Source organism: Copadichromis virginalis, linkage group LG6, assembly GCF_057382275.1.
Source record: "Copadichromis virginalis isolate Kocher_CV1m ecotype Utaka linkage group LG6, C_Virginalis_male_GT1.1, whole genome shotgun sequence".
In the NCBI taxonomy this organism is placed as follows: domain Eukaryota; kingdom Metazoa; phylum Chordata; class Actinopteri; order Cichliformes; family Cichlidae; genus Copadichromis; species Copadichromis virginalis.
In genome coordinates, this window is record NC_140623.1 from 19,166,556 (window position 1) to 19,186,367 (window position 19,812).

The 19,812-nt window shown below is 41.2% G+C and overlaps 1 protein-coding gene across 5 annotated transcripts in view; it reads right to left on the reverse strand.

The window, feature by feature from the left end:
* Positions 1-1,978: 1,978 nt before the first annotated feature.
* The window catches only part of herc3 (HECT and RLD domain containing E3 ubiquitin protein ligase 3), a 36,338-nt gene continuing 18,504 nt past the window's right edge, over positions 1,979-19,812 (reverse strand). For 4 of the 5 annotated variants that reach the window (XM_085459067.1, XM_085459068.1, XM_085459066.1 and 1 more), the window contains 13 exons: positions 18,671-18,860; positions 15,916-16,079; positions 15,640-15,753; positions 15,410-15,433; positions 15,207-15,305; positions 14,928-15,098; positions 14,700-14,843; positions 11,990-12,156; positions 9,507-9,573; positions 8,118-8,200; positions 5,377-5,560; positions 3,568-3,670; positions 1,979-2,655 (listed from right to left, as the gene is read on the reverse strand). In XM_085459067.1, coding sequence (XP_085315193.1) covers positions 2,447-2,655; positions 3,568-3,670; positions 5,377-5,560; positions 8,118-8,200; positions 9,507-9,573; positions 11,990-12,156; positions 14,700-14,843; positions 14,928-15,098; positions 15,207-15,305; positions 15,410-15,433; positions 15,640-15,753; positions 15,916-16,079; positions 18,671-18,860 — 1,719 coding nt within the window. In that variant the 3' untranslated portion in view covers positions 1,979-2,446. Of the gene's footprint in view, positions 2,656-3,567; positions 3,671-5,376; positions 5,561-8,117; positions 8,201-9,506; positions 9,574-11,600; positions 11,688-11,989; positions 12,157-14,699; positions 14,844-14,927; positions 15,099-15,206; positions 15,306-15,409; positions 15,434-15,639; positions 15,754-15,915; positions 16,080-18,670; positions 18,861-19,812 lie in introns of those variants that run through there. The other variant, XM_085459070.1, reaches the window with a different exon arrangement.

Below are 19,812 nucleotides of genomic sequence, written 5' to 3' on the forward strand. Positions count from 1 at the left end.
TAAAAATGACCAAAGTTTGTTTAACCCTCTGAGGTCTAAGTCATCATTTTATAGAAGCCATGAGAGTGTTTGTTAGGGGGGGAAAAGAAGCGTGAATAAGGCTGGGAGAAAAGTTTCATAAACACAAAAATGACAGTTTTTGTCATCCACACTTACAGGGGATTTATATTTGTAAATCTGCAACCCTGCAGCCTACACCGTAACTACACACCACATGGACACAGTCTGCGATGGCTGTGATTGGACAGTTTGGGATTGTCGTGTCCTCCTGAATGTTTAAATCTACTGTGTCTACTGAAAGAGACTATATGGAATTGAAGAGAGAAACAGGACGAACTCCTGGTTTGTTGAGATACCGCTGCGTTGGCCAAGAAGGACTTTGACTGTATTCAGATACTCGTCTGTGTCAGGGACCACACTATCAGAATGTGTATCTAAAAATCTGTTTCAAAATACTTCACGAAAGCGATTAAAATTAGCACTAATCAAGGAGACTGTTCTGCATCCACGCCACGGCAAACATGGAGTGTGTATCGCTGGAAACCAGAGTGGTTAAACAAGAGGTGCTCTCTTTTTCTGGGTCTTTCACCTGTTGCTCGCACAGACTGTAGTAAAATATGGATTCTTTAGAATGGCCATTAGGGGGCGACTCTCGTGGAGAACACGCCCTGGGCTCCATGTCTCTGTAACCTCAGTAGACATTTTTCTGAAGAGTTTATGGGCTCAGTCGTTAGTTTTAGCTCACACTGAATGAAACAGGAAGTTCATTTTGTAAATGATTTTATAGTCACAAAGGAGGATTAGCCAGGATAAGCTGACTGTCCCTCGGTTTCCTCGCTCATCACGTCCAGTTTCAGGCAAAAATGATTAGCTAGGGTCTTCACTGTCCATGGGTGGTGTTATCTTGACTAGCTCCACCTTTCATACTGTGGTTATGTTGTTGCTAGGCACTGTCATCGAGGGCAAAGGTATGATGGCAAGGTCACATTTTAGATATTATAAGCAAACCTGGAAGCACTAAAAAAAAAAACAACAACAAAAACTGCAATTCCTGTAGTGGCCACTGGAGGCCGAGGCTAAGTTAATCCCCACTGACTGCCATGGTAAGACACCCAACTTAATACAATTACAAAGTGTATTTAAAGCCTGGTATCTACAGTTCCTCATTCATAAAAACCACATAGGGGCACAGACTTGTTCTATAACTCATCACGGCTAATGCCAAACTCAACATCTTAGCGTATTAGTCCAAATACAGTCATCTCATGGGGTCTTGTTTGATTGCGACCTCGCAGATGATGCGGCCCCTTTCAGCTAGAAAATCTAACTAAACAGCCAGTAAGCGCGACATCCACATGCTTGTAACAACAGGAAGTGCGATCTTTTTGTGTCCATCTGAAGGAGCCAAACATGTATTTGCTACCACTTCCAGTCTGAGCGATGCTAACTGATGCTTCATATTCAGCTGACATGCTTTTCTTGCAAGAAAGCGAATAATCACATTTCCAAAAACGTCACTGCTAAATGACAATCTGGTCTTTGTTTTCACTCTGTAACATGCACACACATCCACAAAAAAAAATAAATAAATAAATAAATAAAGTTTTGTTTCCGTACAGAAGGTTTTGCTGTAGAAAGGCAACACTGTTGAATGCAGGTTCAAGAACAAAGTCAGCTGCTCTGTGAGCCACAGCTAAAACAGAACGAGGGATTGCAAACGATGTTCAGCATGCTTCGCTCCCTGCCTGACTCGCTTGTCCTCTTTCAGAATCAGGCATAGAGGACATGCTGGTGGCAGATTTAAAAGGATCAGCGGGACTAACACTCCTCCCAACCTCACAGTGAAGATTATATTCAAGGTGCTATTTACATACATGTATATATGTATGTGTGTGTGTATGTGTGTGTGTGTGTGTGTTAATTTTGTCAAAAAATAACCACTCTATTTAATAAATTAAAAGTAACAAAAAGCAATATATTGTCTCAAGGTAATAACATGATTCTTTAATGATTAAAAATAGAATTTAAGGAATATAAAATACACAGCTTTGCAAACAAAACAAAGCAAAAAGAAATTAAGAGTTTCTCAACCTTCTCTGGTCCTGGTTTTTAGGTCCCGAAGTTTTCATAATCCAGGGTCGTTCTGCACATTTTAGTCCATTTAGTGCTTTTTTGGTTAATTTCCATGTTGGCTGTTATCTATCAGTCATTTGATTCTCCTCTAAATGGTCCTGGAAGGCTGAGGAACTTTGCCCAAAGCAAAAAAGCAATAACACTCTGCATTTACATACATAGACCTTTAAGATTCAAGATGCTTAACGATCTTGTTAGACCATATATAAACAGAGTGACCCTCCCGTGTCCAACAATTGCCCACTCACACTCTTGACACTCACGTGGGGGTGTATTGCTGTTAAAGTGCGTTAAGTCTCCCCTGGGACTCCCCTCAGACCAGGCTGAAGCCCTCGTACTGCTCCACGGCTTGAGTGAGGCGGCGGCGCAGGATCTCTTTGGTCTGGTAGCGGGGCATGTCCAGCAGGTTGTAGCATGTGTGGGCCACGGGCAGGTAGTGCTCCTCTGCTGTGGTAGACTGGATGATGATGCGCAGGCTCTCCATGCCGTGGATGGGAATGCGGTCACTACCGGTCAGGAACACTGCAGGCAGAAAGGGGACATACAGAACAGAGGTAAAACAAAATTAGGGAAGCTCTCTGAAACATGTTTGTGCTCTTGTGCAGACACAAGCTTGATGTTTCTGGATGTTATTAATAAATCTGGTCTTTGCCTGTCTAGACAATTTTTGACTCGCAGAGAATATTGCTCCAATTTTCATATTTTGGCTAAAAGTCATTCTTGGTTGCAATGAAAGCAACATGCATGTTTTTTTACACTGCAAAGAAATGCTTGTTTAACAGAGAAACCTGCCCACAGAACTCTTTGGGCTTTAAATACACTTTAAATAAATGTGTAAAATTACAGAACAGAAAAAAAGAAAGAAAAAGAAAAAAATTGCATTATTCTCATTATTAAGATTGAAAAACCTGAAATTCTGCATTCAGAGACTCATTAAAAGTGGCTGCAGCGAACGACCCATAAGTTCAAATGTTAGGTTTGTGGTTAGCTGGCCTGAATGGACCCTTCAGAGTGCCAGTTCTGCCCCCTGGGCCAAATGTTTGACACCTCTGATCTAGGAGCAAGAATCACAGGGTGATTTTAACAGGACATCGTCATGCCACACTTCCCACAACAGCAGCGGTATCACTATGCTCGACATTATTTAATCATATCATTTACTATTACTAAAGAATTCAGCATAATTGAGGTCTTGTAAAGTAAACAGTTGAATCTGAATGAAACACTTTATTCAAAACTCCTGAAATGTGTGATTATTTTCATTAACACTGAAAAGTTCTCGCTTTCGTTAAAGCAGCACGAAGCAGCACGAAGCAGCTCTGCTGTCTTCACGATCTGCTCTCATGACCTGCAAATTATTACACTGCAAAGCGACTGCGGGTAAGAGAATTAAACTGCCACGCAGATCATTTAAGGAGGCAATTAAAGGCTTACACAAGAACTGCTTCTTCTTTTCCAGAGGGAACTCGTGGAAAACCTCCCAGAACAATCTGACTGTTGGATGAGTGGCGGTGTACTCCCCCTTATAAACGGCGTTCTGTAGAAAGAGAGGAGAGATTTGGAGATTAAAAGCCTGTTTTACCATCAGTAAACAATTTGATTTGTGGAAAACATGTTAGTTCCTTATCAGTCAGGAAATAAAGTCCTCAGAGACGTGCAACAATCTGGGTGATTTTTGCAACTACTGGCCTAAAAAACAAAACAAATCAGTTTCCCAGTTTTTTGACATCTGACAAAACAATCTGCTGTGCAGATGTTGTAATCTGCACAAAAAGGACCTCTGGACACAGGAGATAAAGTCACGGGTAAAATATGTGAAGAACTGTTTTGGCTCATACCGTTTATGATCACATCCAGAGCTGCAAAGTAAGCCAAATGTCACAACAACCCACAAGAGCGGAGTTTCTAAATCATTTATTCGCCTCCATATTAAATGATCCAGAGGTGTGCCTTTTCAACATCTGGCAGGAATAACACGAAACACACGAGAACGAGCCTTTCAGAAAAGATCAGATTTATCTACAGTTTTCTTCACCATCCAATCTAAATTTTAACTTACCTAATATGATGATTTGTGAATATATATTTAGAATATTTCTGACAACATAATACACGTTTTAGTATTTTGCAACTAAAGGTACAATATGTAAGATTGGTAAACCACAAACAGCTGAAACATTAAAAAGTAAACTAAATCTATAAATTATTTATTATCATTACACATGTGCAATGAATTTTGATGCAGTCTTATCAGTGCAAACATTTGAAAATAATATGTATATAAAGTAAATATATGTACACAAGTAAAAACCCATCATCCCAAACAATCCTTCACACTCTATGGGCATTCATTGCAGTTGATTCTCTTAAAAACTGCACATTACTACAAGTGTATTTATGAGTTTTGGATAAAAAAAAATTCTTTGGTTCATGTTTTTAATGTCCTGAAACATCTGCCCTTGCGCTGACATTCAAACAGAAAGTGGTGCAGGGGGGATGGATGTTTCAGGACACTCTCAAATGACCGTATGACACTGGAATAGCACACTACAGAAATATCTCCTGAAGTTTGATTTCTAACTTGCTAATACTGCGTCAAACTCAATTTTTTTTGTCGCTTTAGCACTGCAGAATTTATACTTATTGTTCCATTTTTTCTTTTGCATCCAGTAAAAAGACAATCGCAACAACCAAACGTGGTTCGCCGGTATCTGTGTCTTACACCAGTGAAAGAGCCTTTTCTTTCCTGCTTCTTACTAAAGACGTAAACACCTATAATTAATCTTTCAGGTACAATGTAGCACCGCCTGAGGTGATGGTTTGAGGTAATGTTTGAGGGTGTTTCTCACTACCGTTCTAATCTACGATGCTAAAGCTAAACATCTATCATTCACTGAGGCTGGTATGTAGAGCCGCAGGCATGGCTGCAGTGGTTATTCTGAGCGAGGCAGTTCCCTGGTTATATAAACACAAAGCTAAAAACTACATCATTCTTTCCTGTGGTCGATGACAAGGATTTTAGGGTTTGTTTTTTTTTAAATGCAGCATCTGAACAAATCTTTCACATATAAACTATTGGTCTGCAAACACTTGTGCTGCAGGGGATTCAAGATTTTAATCCAACAATGACAACAACAAAAAAAGAAAAACACACACAGTGAGGAGAGGCTTTGCTGACCCTGAGCTGGAAAGTTGATCAGAGCAGTCGGAGTACATGTGCAGATGATTAAACCACACACTGACCTTCTCCATCTCCTCCCAGTTGTAGTTATTATTGCCGACCACCATGGCCATCAGCTCGGAGGGCTGGAACAGAGACAGGATCTCACCACCACACACCTTCAGGAAACCAGCGGAGAAGGCAGAGTACTGCTCCCCCACCGAGTCTGAGAACACGTAGCGCAGGTAGGCCTCCACAAACTCCTTCCTGAAACACACACACACACACACACACACACACACACACACACACACACACACACACACACACACACACACAAATAGGTTCAGTAAATTTATTTATTCAGATGTCAAAGTGGGACTATAAACACTCTCTTCCTCTCTCATTGTGTCTGAATCCGAGTGTGTTCACATTGTCTGAGCCGTCTGTTCAAAGCTTTTTTTTGGTTTGTTTCTTGAAACCTGCTTGGAACTCATCAACGTCCTCTTCATCCAGCCCGCTCTAATTTTGTTTACACCTCTGTGAGGTCTTAGCGCAGAAGTTGCTTAGGTAGATTAAACCTCTAATCTCTTCATCTGTGCTGGAGCCACCTGTGAGTGCGTCAATATATGTGTAAATACTAAAACAGATTTGTTTTCACTGTGCCAAGCTAAACTACAGAAGCAGGACACGAAATGCTGAATAAATCCCCTGAAAGACTTATATTTAAACAGAGTTCCTAACATTAATCTATTTTAAGACCTCTGAAATGAATGCTTAAAAGTAAAATTACTGTACTGAAGGAGAGGAATGTGCAGCTTCAACATTATTTTTAAATTTGGGAAACCAATGGAAAGCTTTAGTTTGGGCTGAGCAACTACTGCACTAAAGTCAGTGACAGAGATCCATGCATTTATCAAACATGTCAAAGACAAAAGGGAGAAGAAAGCAGAACATATTTGTCACTTTCCATCACTAGTCAAAGTCAGACTTAAGTCTGATTGCGATGCTTTGTCGTGTCCTTTGAACAGGCCGTTCAGAAACCCTCCAGTGTGGCTGAATTAAAACAGTTCTGCAAAGAGGAGTGGGACAAAATCCCTCCACAGTGATGTGAAACACTCACTGCCAGTAATTACAAACACTTGATTGCACAAGCATTAATAACTATTAACTGGTAACACAACTAGTTATTGGTTTTAGGGAGCAATTAGGTTTTAAGAACTTTTCTTTCCCCGTAATAAATACATTTTATATTCACTCAGGCTATCTCTGTCTAAGACATGTACTCAGCTACAACAACAGGAAACCCCAAGCCAACCACACACAGTGCATAACAGCATCTTAATAGATTCAAAATAACAGGTTAAAAATCCCAAAGTGAATCAGATGTCGGGGATTCAGAAGAAACCAGTTACTTTAACTCAAATGTTCAGGAACGCGCAATCCTCGAGCAATCACTCCAAGAAAGAAGAAAAAGAGAGAAACCAGATTTTTAAAACCTTTTCCCTGATCACACACACAGAAAGTAATGATGTCGTTTCATTTAGAAAGCGAGGACTCTGTGTAGCAGCTGCTGCCACAAACCCCCGTTCAAACAGGGAAGGTACCAACAGAAGGACCAACATGCTCCAACAGTTGGTCAGAAGGTTCCTTTGTAAGTGCGCATGCGCCATTAGCGTACTGCCTGCTGTAACCCTAATTTCCCTCGGGATTAATAAAGTATTCTGATTCTGATTGATTCTGATTCTCCTGAAATTTGAGCGAAATACACAAGCAGGTCTTCTCATATAGGAAACCAGCGCACAGACACGCACACAACTGCTTCACGTCAACAAGCTAATAAATACAGGCTTCAGACCAATGCTACAGTCTTCCCAGCCAAGCAAGTCACACCCACAGGGGTCACAAAGCCCTGCAAACACCAAACTTGTCTTACACAACACAAAACGAAACAAAAACAAAGGCAGGATTCATCAGTCTGATAAAGTAACCTTCAGTATCAAAATAAAACGTGCGGTATGAGATGCTGCTTTAACACCACAATCTAATATTCCTCTTGTTCTAGTTCCATATCTGAGTGTCGAAGGGATTTTGGAGAAACAATTTGTGTTACTGCTGCTCTCGCCATCTGTTCAGCACCAGCAGCCAGACATGTTGACACCGCCCGCCCCCAAACGCTCTCTCTCTGAGGACTCCTTCACATAACGCTGTAATCAGTGCCACTGGCACAAGGACAGCAGCTAGAAATGAGGCGCAATAGCACGGTGTGAGTGAATCTAAAAAACTGTGTCTGTGTGTGCAGCACAGATCGTGGCCTTCAGCTCCAACAATGGGACACAAGCTGCTGGCTCCATGAGCGCATTATAATCTCTGTGCGGGGAAAAAAAAAGTAAAATCTCACAGTCTTTGCTTCTTCCTTCAGAGAGGACAGAGCGTGTAGCACTGAAAAAATGGAAACGTTCATGAAATTAAATCTAATCTGGTAAACGGGCTGGTTCTTATATAGAGCTTTTCTACTCTGAGAACTCAAAGAGCTTTTTATAAAGCTTCACTCATTCACACCAGCACTTTTTTCTATGCTTTTCCTATCCAGGTGCTTTCTATCCAGCATTGACACACATTCACATTCCCATGGATGCATGGGAGAGCAACTTGGGGTTAGTATCTTGCCCAAGTATATTTGACCGGAGCAGACGGGGATTGAACCACCAACCTTCCGATTAGTAGGTGACCTGCTCTGCCTCCTGAAATACCGACTGAAACGTGCTGAAAAGTCAGCTTAAATTTTCAGTGTGCGTTTTTTTGATTTGTCGAGTCACCAAACCTGTTGTTTTTGTCCACAGCGACGCTCTCTCCTCCGGGAATCAGCTCCTTGACTTCTGTCATCCCGTAGTTCTCCCTGGTGATCTAAGACATGAGCACAACAAACAGACTCACTGTGGAGTTTTTTTACGTTGCAAAAGTGCACAAGCCGCACAAGATAATTGCAGCTTTATTTTTTTAACATTTTAAAGTTAAAGAAGTCCTGTGATGCTCCAGTTTTGTTTTTTGTTTTTTTCCAAACACCAAAACCGTCTGTCAGCTAAACCTCACACACACACATATTTTCCTCTGCAGTCAAAGACTGTTTTAGGCCCTTCTTCTGTATCACAGATCTTTACAACCAAGGATCCCTTAACATGTGCTGTACTTCATTTTCAGTTAACCCCACATTGTAGAAGCCAGAGGATCAATTCAATTCAATTGTCTTATTTATATAGCGCCAAATCAGTCGTCTCAAGGCTCTTCATATTGTAAGGTAAACACCCTAGTGCCTGTGTGGTACACAGATTAAAATGTATGTCAATCAATTACAGAGACTCCTGATCCAAACTTGTTATGTATATAAAGCACACGTGTCCACAATATCAATTTCTTCCATTCTAACCTCTCCATCACCACCATGAGGGAGACCAACGAGCCATCAAAGGACATCAGGGACAAGATTGTAGACCTGCACAAGGCTGGAATGGGCCACAAGACCATTAGCAAGAAGCGTGGAGAGAAGGTGACAATGCTGGTGTGATTATTTGGAAATGCAAGAAATATAAACTGATCACCATGAAAAGCCTGCCCTATGGGATGAGGGTGATGCATCACCCCAAAACTGGCAGACAGGACCAAGAACACCATTGGCAATATGCTACGTTGTAATGAACTGAAAATCTTTCACCACCTATGAAGTGTTCAAGATGGCACTTGTAACGGCCAGTCTTAAGTTTGCCAATGAGCAAGAGAAGGCTTGGGAGAAAATGCCGCGGTTAGACGAAACCAAAGATCAGACTCTTTAACATCAACTTGACTTGAAATACGAGATTCTTTGAGTATGAACACCATCCACATAGTCAAGCAGGGAGGTAAAGCCATTGTGCTTTGGGGCTGTTTTTCTGCTAAGGACAGGACGACTTCAACACAATGAGGGGCCACTGTGGCCATGTAATGTAAAATATAGCCTCTGTCCCTCAGCCAGAACAACGAAGATGGGTCATGGATGTGTCTTCCAGCACAACAATGACCCAAAATATACCACCAAGGCGACAAAGAACGAACAGTCGTGAGTCATTCTGTAACGTAGAACTTCAAGGAACATATTAACAATAAACAAAATAAAGAATAACACCAGCCTTTTTCACACACGTGGCATAAAAATCAACAAATAAAAAGTTACACTTACAGCAAAGTTGAGAAGAAACGTCTCCTCCACGTCACTTCCTTCATAGTCTAAAAGCTGTTGTAAACTCCTGGAGAAACAAAGAAATCAACTCATAAAAACCAACACAGAAAACTCAAACTGTCATTTGCTCAGCAGACAGAAGCAAAACAAGGAAAGTTAAAACTGTATTATGGTGTTACACACAGTGTTATAGTCACTGCTTGGAGCTGTAGTAATACAGAACTTGTCGGTAACACTCTTTGCAGCTCTTTGGTGTTATACTTGTATTTAACTCTCAACTCTATCCACGTTTGACCTTTACATTGAAAACCCAGGGATCAGCCGTGCTGCTCCAACAGCTCCGTAGATGAAACAAATCGTGAACACAGGCTCTGTCAGATTAGAGGTGAATTATTAATAATAGGAAATGACTCACAGGGAGTGTTGTGTTAGTTTTCCTGAAAAGAAAATGCTAGATGTTATAACCACCAATAACAGGAAGGACAAATGGGCTGCCAACGGAAATGCTAATTAGCCAAAGGGGATCTATTATTATTGTTTTGCAATTTGACCCAAGTTACTCGGCTGAGGTCACAGTACAAAGAAAATATCAAACAATGTTTTATCAGAAAGCAGAGCTGGTGTCTGCTTCTTATCTGTGTGTTGTCTCCACTGTGCTGCCTTTAGCCTGTTGAAGCTGAACGGCTCAAAAAGACAGACAAAATAATAAGAACAAACATTTTAAGATGTAGTGTCCTTTAAGATGGTGTTGTCTCGAGAGCAACAGGCTGCTGCAGCCCGTACGTATCGGTAATCACATTCAATGGATAATCGCAAAATCAATAGTTGACTGGAGACAATTAGGCTGAACGGAAATGCTGACCGTTCCTGCTCTAAATTCAATGAAGTGGCAAACAATCTCACTGCTACTCTGAAAAGCAAAAACACTGCTTATGTAAACAAGTGGCACACGGATTTGGCATCCGGGTGCAGATTTGATCCTAACCCCGATGAAGGTAAACATCCTTCTAAAGGAGGACTATTTCAAGTCGCTGGCCCAAGGCTGAGATATTATCATCACTTTACTCTGACAGCCCTGCGTGTCCAGACTTTCTTCTCTTCTTGCTAATAGGTTAAAATTAATGGAGTCATAATCTTTTTTTATTCCAGGCATTTTTTAAAATCATTGCACCAATTTATTTCTTTGTTTCTGTGGGACAGTAAAGCCCCCAGATTGGGACTTTCTTTATTAGAACAATTTACACGTTTTATATATCGGTCTTCACATATTCATACATTTATCGACCGGCTTCACTCGCCGAGTGTAGACTTGAGATTCAATCTCGCTCATCCTTTTCTTCATCTGCCTCTCTAATCTACTCTCCATCACCTATTAGGGCAAGATTTATTAAACAGAGCAAAACAGCATCTGAGTGCATTCACCAAATAGTGCTAACATTCACTACATTTCACTGTGTGTTATACTTGTATAACTATGCATGTGACAAATAAAGAAGCTTGAACCTTGAACCTAACAGGTGTGTTTAGTTTTACAGGTGATTAAGAAAAATACACAAAAACCCAAAACTGTAAACTTCGTGCTTGATTTAAATATTCTCCTCCTTATATTTTGCACCTTAACTCCCAGAAATACAAATGCTACACAGTAGGTCGCAAAAATCTGTGAGTTCCCTCCTCTTACGCGCAATCTTAGGATTCAGTCTCAGTTTGAAGTCTCATTTTAAGTCATTTTAAGTCTGCGATGCCGTTATTGAAAAAAACCCTGTGCTCTTACTTATGCCTCCTATCTTCTGTGACATAATCGAGGCATTCAAGTTATTTTATTGTCCCATTTATTTCTTTATTTCCAGATTAGATTCTGTGCCAGGTTTCAACTTACACTATTTAAGATATAGAATCCACTTTTCAAGGTCTTATTTATCAAGAACTTACCCCAACATTATGGACCAATGTGCCAGATGTCATGCCTCACCTTGTTTGTCTTTTGCTTCAGACTGCATAATTTTTTATGGAAGGTTTTAGGAACCCAATAACAAACTGACCACTTCCATTGCTATATTTGGGGGTTCCACTTGTTCCCCAAACATACCTTGCTTGCATGCAAACATCGCTTTTGGTGAGATCTTTCTTCCTATTGTTTGTGTAGGTCCTCAGTCATTCAGGTCGTGGTAGTTGAAGGATCTTGAAAAAGAACTTGACTTAAGTTTTGAAGACCTCTCACCTAAGAGGTCTCTTCAGTTGCATCCTATTCCCCTGGAAGTCCACTAATCCCACAGTTATCTCTCTTTATGCTTTAAGGATGTCATGTCATTTCTTAAAACTTAAAGACTGTTCTGCTAAGTTTGATCAAAAATTGAATTCTTTCATTCATTATTTTAAGTCTTTACCAACTCAGAGTACAGATTAACCCTTATATATAAATAAATATATAGATTAAAAAATGAATTAAAAATAAATGGTGAGTTGCAATGTGCCATGTTTACCGGGCTTCGGTGGGTGAGAGCTCTTTGAAGTCCTCCAGCGTGGGTGACACCTCGAGCAGCTTCTTGTAGAGAGCCAGGGGGAAGTGGAGGTCCACCACTGTGGCGTTATAGATGGCCAGACCGCAGATGATCCCGATCAGGTGGAACCAGTTCTGCTCTACAAAACACTGGAGATGCACGCAGAAACATTATTTTCCTGTTGCCTTTCTTTTACCACTTCTCTGTGGCTGAAATCTGAGCAGAGTCTTTGGTGGCATCATGTCAGCTGGCTCAACGTAACTCGACAATTTCTCACATCCCACGAGCTGAAAAATGTTATACGGTACACCAGCAGTAAATTCACACTCACAGAACTATACAAATATGAAAAAGGTACCTTTCTTCTTAACTCTAAGATATCAGAGCTTCGAGGTAAATATGCTATCATAAGGATAGAATAAAGCCAAAATATGGAGATTAAAGTTGTCATTTAAAGTAAACAACTGCCAAAGCTTCTATTACCTCTACAAAATTGTGTAGACGAGTTAGTGAAATCACACTTAAGAATCAGCTTTAGTAACAAGGAAAATTGTTTGTGTTTGTGTGCTAAAAGGGAATTTTTATGATGAGTATAAGGACGCTGAAGAGAAGGGGAAAAAAAGATAAAACTTGGAAGAGTTAGCCAGATTTGTACAAAATGAAAAAAACTGGCAATGGACAGATGTGAGGATGTCAATGGTTACACCCTCGTGCAAGAAAGAGACTGTATGTTGTATCACAAGGCACAAAAACACAAGAAAGCTGATGAAGCTGTTTCACTAACTCATCTACACAAAGCAGTCTGTAGAGGCTATGGCAGCCATGACAGTTGTTTGAATTGAAACAAACAGCTGGTCAGTAGATCACCAGTGGGCTTCATCCAATGATCGCTAAGTATGTGCCTAAAAATACACCAACCATTAACCTACCGAATAGTTGAGATATTCTGGAACAACATAGTGAACCCTGAAACCAACAACACCACCCCTCGAGCGCAACTCGCCACACCAGATCATCTTCCTCCATCTCACTCTATCCCTGACATCCTCCTCTGTCACTCCAACCCTCTGCATGTCCTCCTTCACTACATCCATGAATCTTCTCTGTGGTCTTCCTCTTTTCCTCGTCTCTGGCAGCTCAATCTTTAACATCCTTTTTCCAATGTTCACTGTCCCTCCTCTGCACATGTCCAAACCATCTCTTGTCTCCACTCAACCTGAGATGTCCCTTTGGTGTACTCATTTCTAATCATGTCCTTCTGTCTCACTCCAAAAGAAAATCTTGACATCTTTTAGATTATCACTATGGCTGCAACTGTGTGTTATAATTATGTGCCAGAAAAGGAATCTTGGACTATATAAAATAAATGCTACTCTCATGCAAATACCTCTTACTTTTTTACTTAATAATTTTACAAAGAGTTAGTTTAAAAGGGGGGGGGGGGGGGGGGGGGGTGATTTTGACCTTAATTTGAATGACAGAGAGGTGACTGACTGAACAGAGCTAATATTATGTTGTTTCCAATCTCAGTCAGCATGACGGTCAAGGCTGAGGGACGAGCTCCCTTATAGAGGTGAGTGTTTTGTAAACCTTAGTGTTCCCACTGACATACAGCATCTCTGTGTATAACTGCAGAAACAGCAGCTCTTCTTCTTGGAAAAAACAGCAGCAGTCAAACAACTGCCAGTCCACATTCGGGTAATCAATTATAGGCCGACTGCTCTTTAGTCCAAAAAAAAAACAAAACAAAAAAACAAACCCAGACAAAAGAAAGCTGAAAGGCTTCAAACTAAAAGGAAAAGGTCAGTGGATTTATTGAAACACTGACTTCTCTTTTTGAGCAACAGATATGACTCGTCCATCCTGCGCATGTCAAAGAGACATTATCTCCAAGGGGCAAATTAGGCTGGACCCCACACAGCCCAGACAAGATGCTTCAAACCTAAAACAAGGCTGAGTGCAATTTACACACACAGCACAGGAGCAGTATGCTTACTAATTACTTAAATCTTCTTTCTTTTCTGACGTCACTGAGATCTCATAATATCATTATTAACCTAAACGCTTTACTTCCCAGAAAACAGCTGAGCTAAAAGCCAACAGCACAGGCTGCTTATTGTCAGCAAGTCCAAATATGTTTCAGTCTGCAGAGTCACAGTATTTTTCTTTTTCTTTCAGAGGTAGGAAAAAAGAAGTGGACCACTGTATGCAGCTTTCAGCTTTGTGACTGAAATGCAATAACCCCTGTAAAGCATGGATTAGCTGTGCTACACTGTTGTGCATTAGGAATTAACCGATGATTTTAGTTCATATCCAAAGTTACTTAAACAGTTGTGTGTTTCTAAATTATCCATAAACTAAATAAATAAATAAGCTGTCTCTGATCTGTCTCTGATGTTTTAAAACACAGTCTCCAGATTAAGTATCATTTTTCTTCTGGATAACCATCTCAAAAGATGAAGTTTCCTATTTGAAGACATTGCAACTACTCATTCATTAAAACCTGTTCACAGCAGGTGCAGCAGTTGGAAAAGAGCTTCGTGTTTAACTGTCTGCAGCAGTGCGGCTCACCGTAATGCTTCAAGTTGAAGGTAATATGCTAAAATTAGACTTAATTATATTTAAATATACTCGATAAATACTTTAACATACTAATTCCACTGCCTGTTAACTGTCAACCAGGGAAACTCACTTTATCTGAGAACCAGAGCAGGTTGGACTCTTTGTAATGAGTGAACATCCCGTACACGGGATCCATCAGCTCCTTCAACAGCAGCAGGAAGAACTCTTTAGTTACGCCGCCTGCGTCTACGGCCTCCTCTCCATCAAAGATCACCTGGAGGGAGGAAGAAGCAGATGAAAAACAAAAACAAATCTTCGCTTTGTCCAAGTTACGCCTCCGGTGAGTGCCGCCTCTCACCTTGAGTGGTTTCTTGAGGTCCACGTCAGAGTACATGGTGAGCTCACGTAGTGTGTCGCTTACTAAATGGCTCCTGCGCACATGGAGCACCAGGTAAGGGTTCCTAGCGAGGTGGGGTTCCAGTGTGAGCAGCATAAAGACATTGTGTAGGTTTGCACCGCTTACTGCCATCTTGGTAACGGACACAGGTGGAGAGAAATGGATGAAACAATGTTCACATGAGAACGAGAACAATTAAGAAACATTTGCTGACACATAAAGTCTGTCAGCAGCGGATACCTGCATTTGCAGTTCAGCATCAGTTTGCAGCATGGTTGTCTTGGCTTTTGCGTTCAGTATGAACGGGTAGGCACACAGGTTTACTGCGGGAAAGTCACTCTGCAGGGAAAACAGAATGAATGCTTAATAAACCATCACCATTTAAATGAATCACATTTATCTATTATCATTTATCTTAATAACTGAGTCTTTAATTCAACTACCTGTGAAGGGGATGATCCCACTTTCTAAAAATGAGAATGAAAGAAAAGTCATCTGATCAAACCTGACACTTGAAAAATAAAAAGACATTTAAAAGTAGAAACGAAGAGATTTTTAAATTCCTTCCAATGCCCGAGTGTTGTTTATGAAACAAGTGGGCAGCAAGAAGAGACAAACAGACCTGACAAACACAGATGCCTTCCCAAAAACCTATCCCAAACTCAGTACTCACAATCTCAGCTTTACTCAGAAACCATTTGAGGTAGTCTTCCTGGATGTCCACGAGGCTGGTGATGTCTGGGATGTAAAAGCGGTTGTACTCCACGTGTTGTGCCTTCAAGTTTACCTGGTAACATGGAACAAAAACCTGCTGATCTCCAGGAAATGTCACAGTACACGGCAGACTACAGATTACCGAGAACCATCTGACCGTGACACAAACACTTCCTTCTTGGATTGTATTGCCGAACAAGCACAGCTGAGAACGGCGAGTGTCGTTTGTGAATACCTTGTGGAGCTTTTCCAGCAGCCGAAGAGTTGCAAGAAAATAGTTCTCATAGAACATGGGCACGAGCACCGTCTTGCCTCCTGTTAGCATAAAGACAACAATGCTCTTGTACATGTCGACCATTCGGGTGAACACGCTGCCATCCACGATACACCACCAGTTGTCTGCAGAGACATAAAAAGGAGAGGAAAATAAATGACCTCAACCAAATACACCATGATATTTTATGGTGGACTCAAGTAGCACTGATGTTGTCAGTTTCTTCTATGATGTATTGGAATTTCAGGAATTACACAATAGCAATGCTTCTGTTTTAGCAGTCAAATGAGCTTGCAAAGAAAAGCGTCTGGACTTCTTTAAGTTACTTGAAGACGTTTCACCTCTCATCCGAGACGCTTCTTCAGTTCTAAGGTCAAATGGTGGAGAGTCCCAGATATAAACCTAGTGGGAGTATCCCCCCCACAGAGGGACAAAAGGAACCCCCTGATGATCCTCTAATCGCCTGAGCCAAGGTGTGAAACTGGGTGTGGGTCCCAATCAGCCAGAGTTTCGGATGAGTTACTCACCCGAAACTCTGGCTTCTCGGATGAGAGGTGAAACGTCTTCAAGTAACTTAAAGAAGTCCAGACGCTTTTCTTTGCAAGCTCCTTTGACTACGATGACCTGGATGACTGAGAACCTTCACAGACATTCTGTTTTAGCACTTAAATAATTTAAAGCCACTTCATTAGATACACCTGTTCAACAACTTGTTAACACAAATATCTTATTAGCCAACCACAGGGCAGTAACTAATTAGGGATGTACGCAAGTTCAAACTGAGCACTGAATGGGGAAGAAAGATGATTTAAGTGACTCTGGACGTGGCGTGGTTGTTGTGCTAGATAGGCTGGTGTGAGTATTTCGGAACCTGCTGATATAATTTGAATTTCCCATATAAATATCTTCAGGGTTTACATCGATCGTGGCTCAAGAGTTGGGAGTTCGCCTTGTAATCGGAAGGTTGCCGGTTCGAGCCTCGGCTTGGACAGTCTCAGTCGTTGTGTCCTTGGGCAAGACACTTCACCCGTTGCCTACTGGTGGTGGTCAGAGGGCCCGGTGGCGCCAGTGTCCGGCAGCCTCGCCTCTGTCAGTGCGCCCCAGGGTGGCTGTGGCTACAATGTAGCTTGCCATCACCAGTGTGTGAATGTGTGTGTGAATGGGTGGATGACTGGATATGTAAAGTGCTTTGGGGTCCTTAGGGACTAGTAAAGCGCTATATAAATACAGGCCATTTACACAAAATAGCCTGAGAAGGAGAAACCATCCACTGAGCAGTAGTTCAAAATGTTTTGCTGCCAAAGACCAAAGAGCAGAATGGCAAGACTGCTTCGAGCTGACAATAAGGGCACAGGAACTCAAATAACCACTCGTTACAACCAAGGTATGCAAAAAAGCATCTTTGAACTCACAATATGTCAGACCTGGAAGAAAATGGGCTACAACAACAGAAGAACACACCAGTTGCTACTCATGAGAGTTAAGAACAGGAATTTGAGACCACAGTTCACACAGGCTCAGACAGAAGACTGTAAACATCTTGCCTGGCCTGATGAATCTCCATTTCTGCTGTGACATTCAGATAGCAGGGTTCAAATTTGGCATGAACAACATGAAATCGTGGCTCCATCCTGCCTTGTAATGACAGTTCAGGCTGGTGGTGTGGGGCACATTTTCTTGGCACACTGTGGGACAGTTAGCACCATTTGAGCATAGTTTAAAGCCCACAGCATACCTGAATACTGTTGCTGATAATGTCCATCCCTTTATGACACAGTGTACTGTCCCTTCTGAGGAAGCAGCAGGATAACGCACCACGTCACAAATGTCAAATCATCTCATCGTTTTTGATCATAGCAGTGAGTTCGCTGCACTCAAATGGACTCCACAGTCCAAATCTCAGAGCACATTTGCGATGTGATGGAATGAGAGATTTTCATCATGGACAAATCTGCTGAAACTGTGTGACATTACTGTGTCAATGAGAACCAAAATCTGAGGAATGTTTCCAGCACCTTGTTAAATCGATGCCATGAAGTATTAAAGCAGTTCTGATAGCAAAAAGGGGTCTAAGGTGTAACTAATAAAATGGCCAGTGAATGTATGTTTGTGTGGCGTAGACCAGACATGCATGAACAGTTTTACGCAGCAGTCGGTCACATGTGCAGAGGTGAACAAACCTTTCTCCAGAGCGCTTTTGTCACTTGTCTGTATTATTGCAGCAGCACTATGAATATCTTTGAAAGTGTCAACAACATTTTATGAAATATCATCCAAATATTTAAAATAAATGCACGAAAGTAATTTTCAAGACCCCCCAAGAAAAAAAACAAACATTATTATTATTAAACTGATTCATGTGGCCACAGAGTGAAGACTAAACTAGCAGACGGGCTAGTAACTGACCTTTACCTCTGTTAAAACCCCTAGTTTTCCTCAAATATCAGTAGTGAGTTCAAAAATCCATATGAGCCAGGCTCTAATGTTTGAAGATGCTGTGAAAATATTGTTGTCCGGGTGGTGTTTTTTTATCTGTTGCTGACGAAGGACACGTAGCACAGATATGGACGAGGATACCGATATATTCTAAACATCAGCGTAAGCTTAACATGGTGGGACATAGCACAGAGTTGCTGAGCTTCACAGTTCTCAGTTATCTCCCAAAGTCAAATCTGAATGAAAAACTGTATTCAGTGTGGTCGTGCAAATGTAATACCCAATACTTTGCTGGGGTTGGCATCTAGCCGCAGAATAGCCATTGCTAGGGGTATAGTGAGGCGGATGTAGTTTTTGGAGTCCTGCAGGGCCGGGTACTCTGACAAGATGAGGTAGATCCTCATGGCCTCGACATCAGGAGGGGAGCGTGGCAGCTGAGGGATCAGCAGGCTCTCAAAACTCTTGGTGGCCTAAACAAGAGAGAGAGGATGCAGACATTACACCCTCTGTTTAGTTACACTGCTCAGAGAAAGAAGATTCATGTTAGAGACAAAATGCAGTCAGAGAATTATTAGGGTTTTACTGTTTTTAAAAAAAAAAGAAGAAAAAACAAGCTGAATGTGATGGGATATTTTTATATTTCCAAACAAGCTGGATGAACGAGGCAGCAGCGATAAAACGTCAGTTGCTAAATTTTGCAAGAGGTTATTTAGTGGTTGGGGAAAGAGGCCTCAGCCTGCATCAATCAGACTGAGGCCACTTCAGTCCCAAACATAACATTAGTGCGCCAATGTTAGGAGTCGTCAACCAGTTCTCCATTTTGTGCCATGGATCTGTGGCAGAACTTGATTTACTTTCAAAACATGGATTATCTTTTTTTTTCTTTTTTTATTCCACCAAATGAATGGTTACAAAGCAAACCCTGCATGTATTAAACCTGCATCATTAAGGAGCCAAAACACAAAGCGTTTCAGACAAAAATCACTTTCTATCACATTCATTGATACCAATTTCTATGAAAATCACTATGGATTTAGACGTTGGTGACCTACATACAAACAATGAGGTTTTAATTTGGAGTGAGCAGCTGATTTTCAGCAGCAACATCTACAGCCAGAGGCACAGGGGTTCATTAGGATTCACGCAGAACTCCTTCAATTCCTGAGATTAACTGTTTGACACTAAATCTTTCACAGCTCTCACCAGCTTTGTCTGGTGACAGTTACATTACATTCATTGCTTATGAATCCACTTTATGTGTAATAGCTTAAAAGGTAATTGATTAGGTGATTAGAGTAAACCAAAACATGTATGCTATTTTCTTTAGTATACAAGGGATAGCTCAGTAGGTAGAGTGGTGGCCCCATGATCGGAAGGTCGGGGGTTCAACTCCACTGAACGGCTACCCTGAGGTACCCCTGA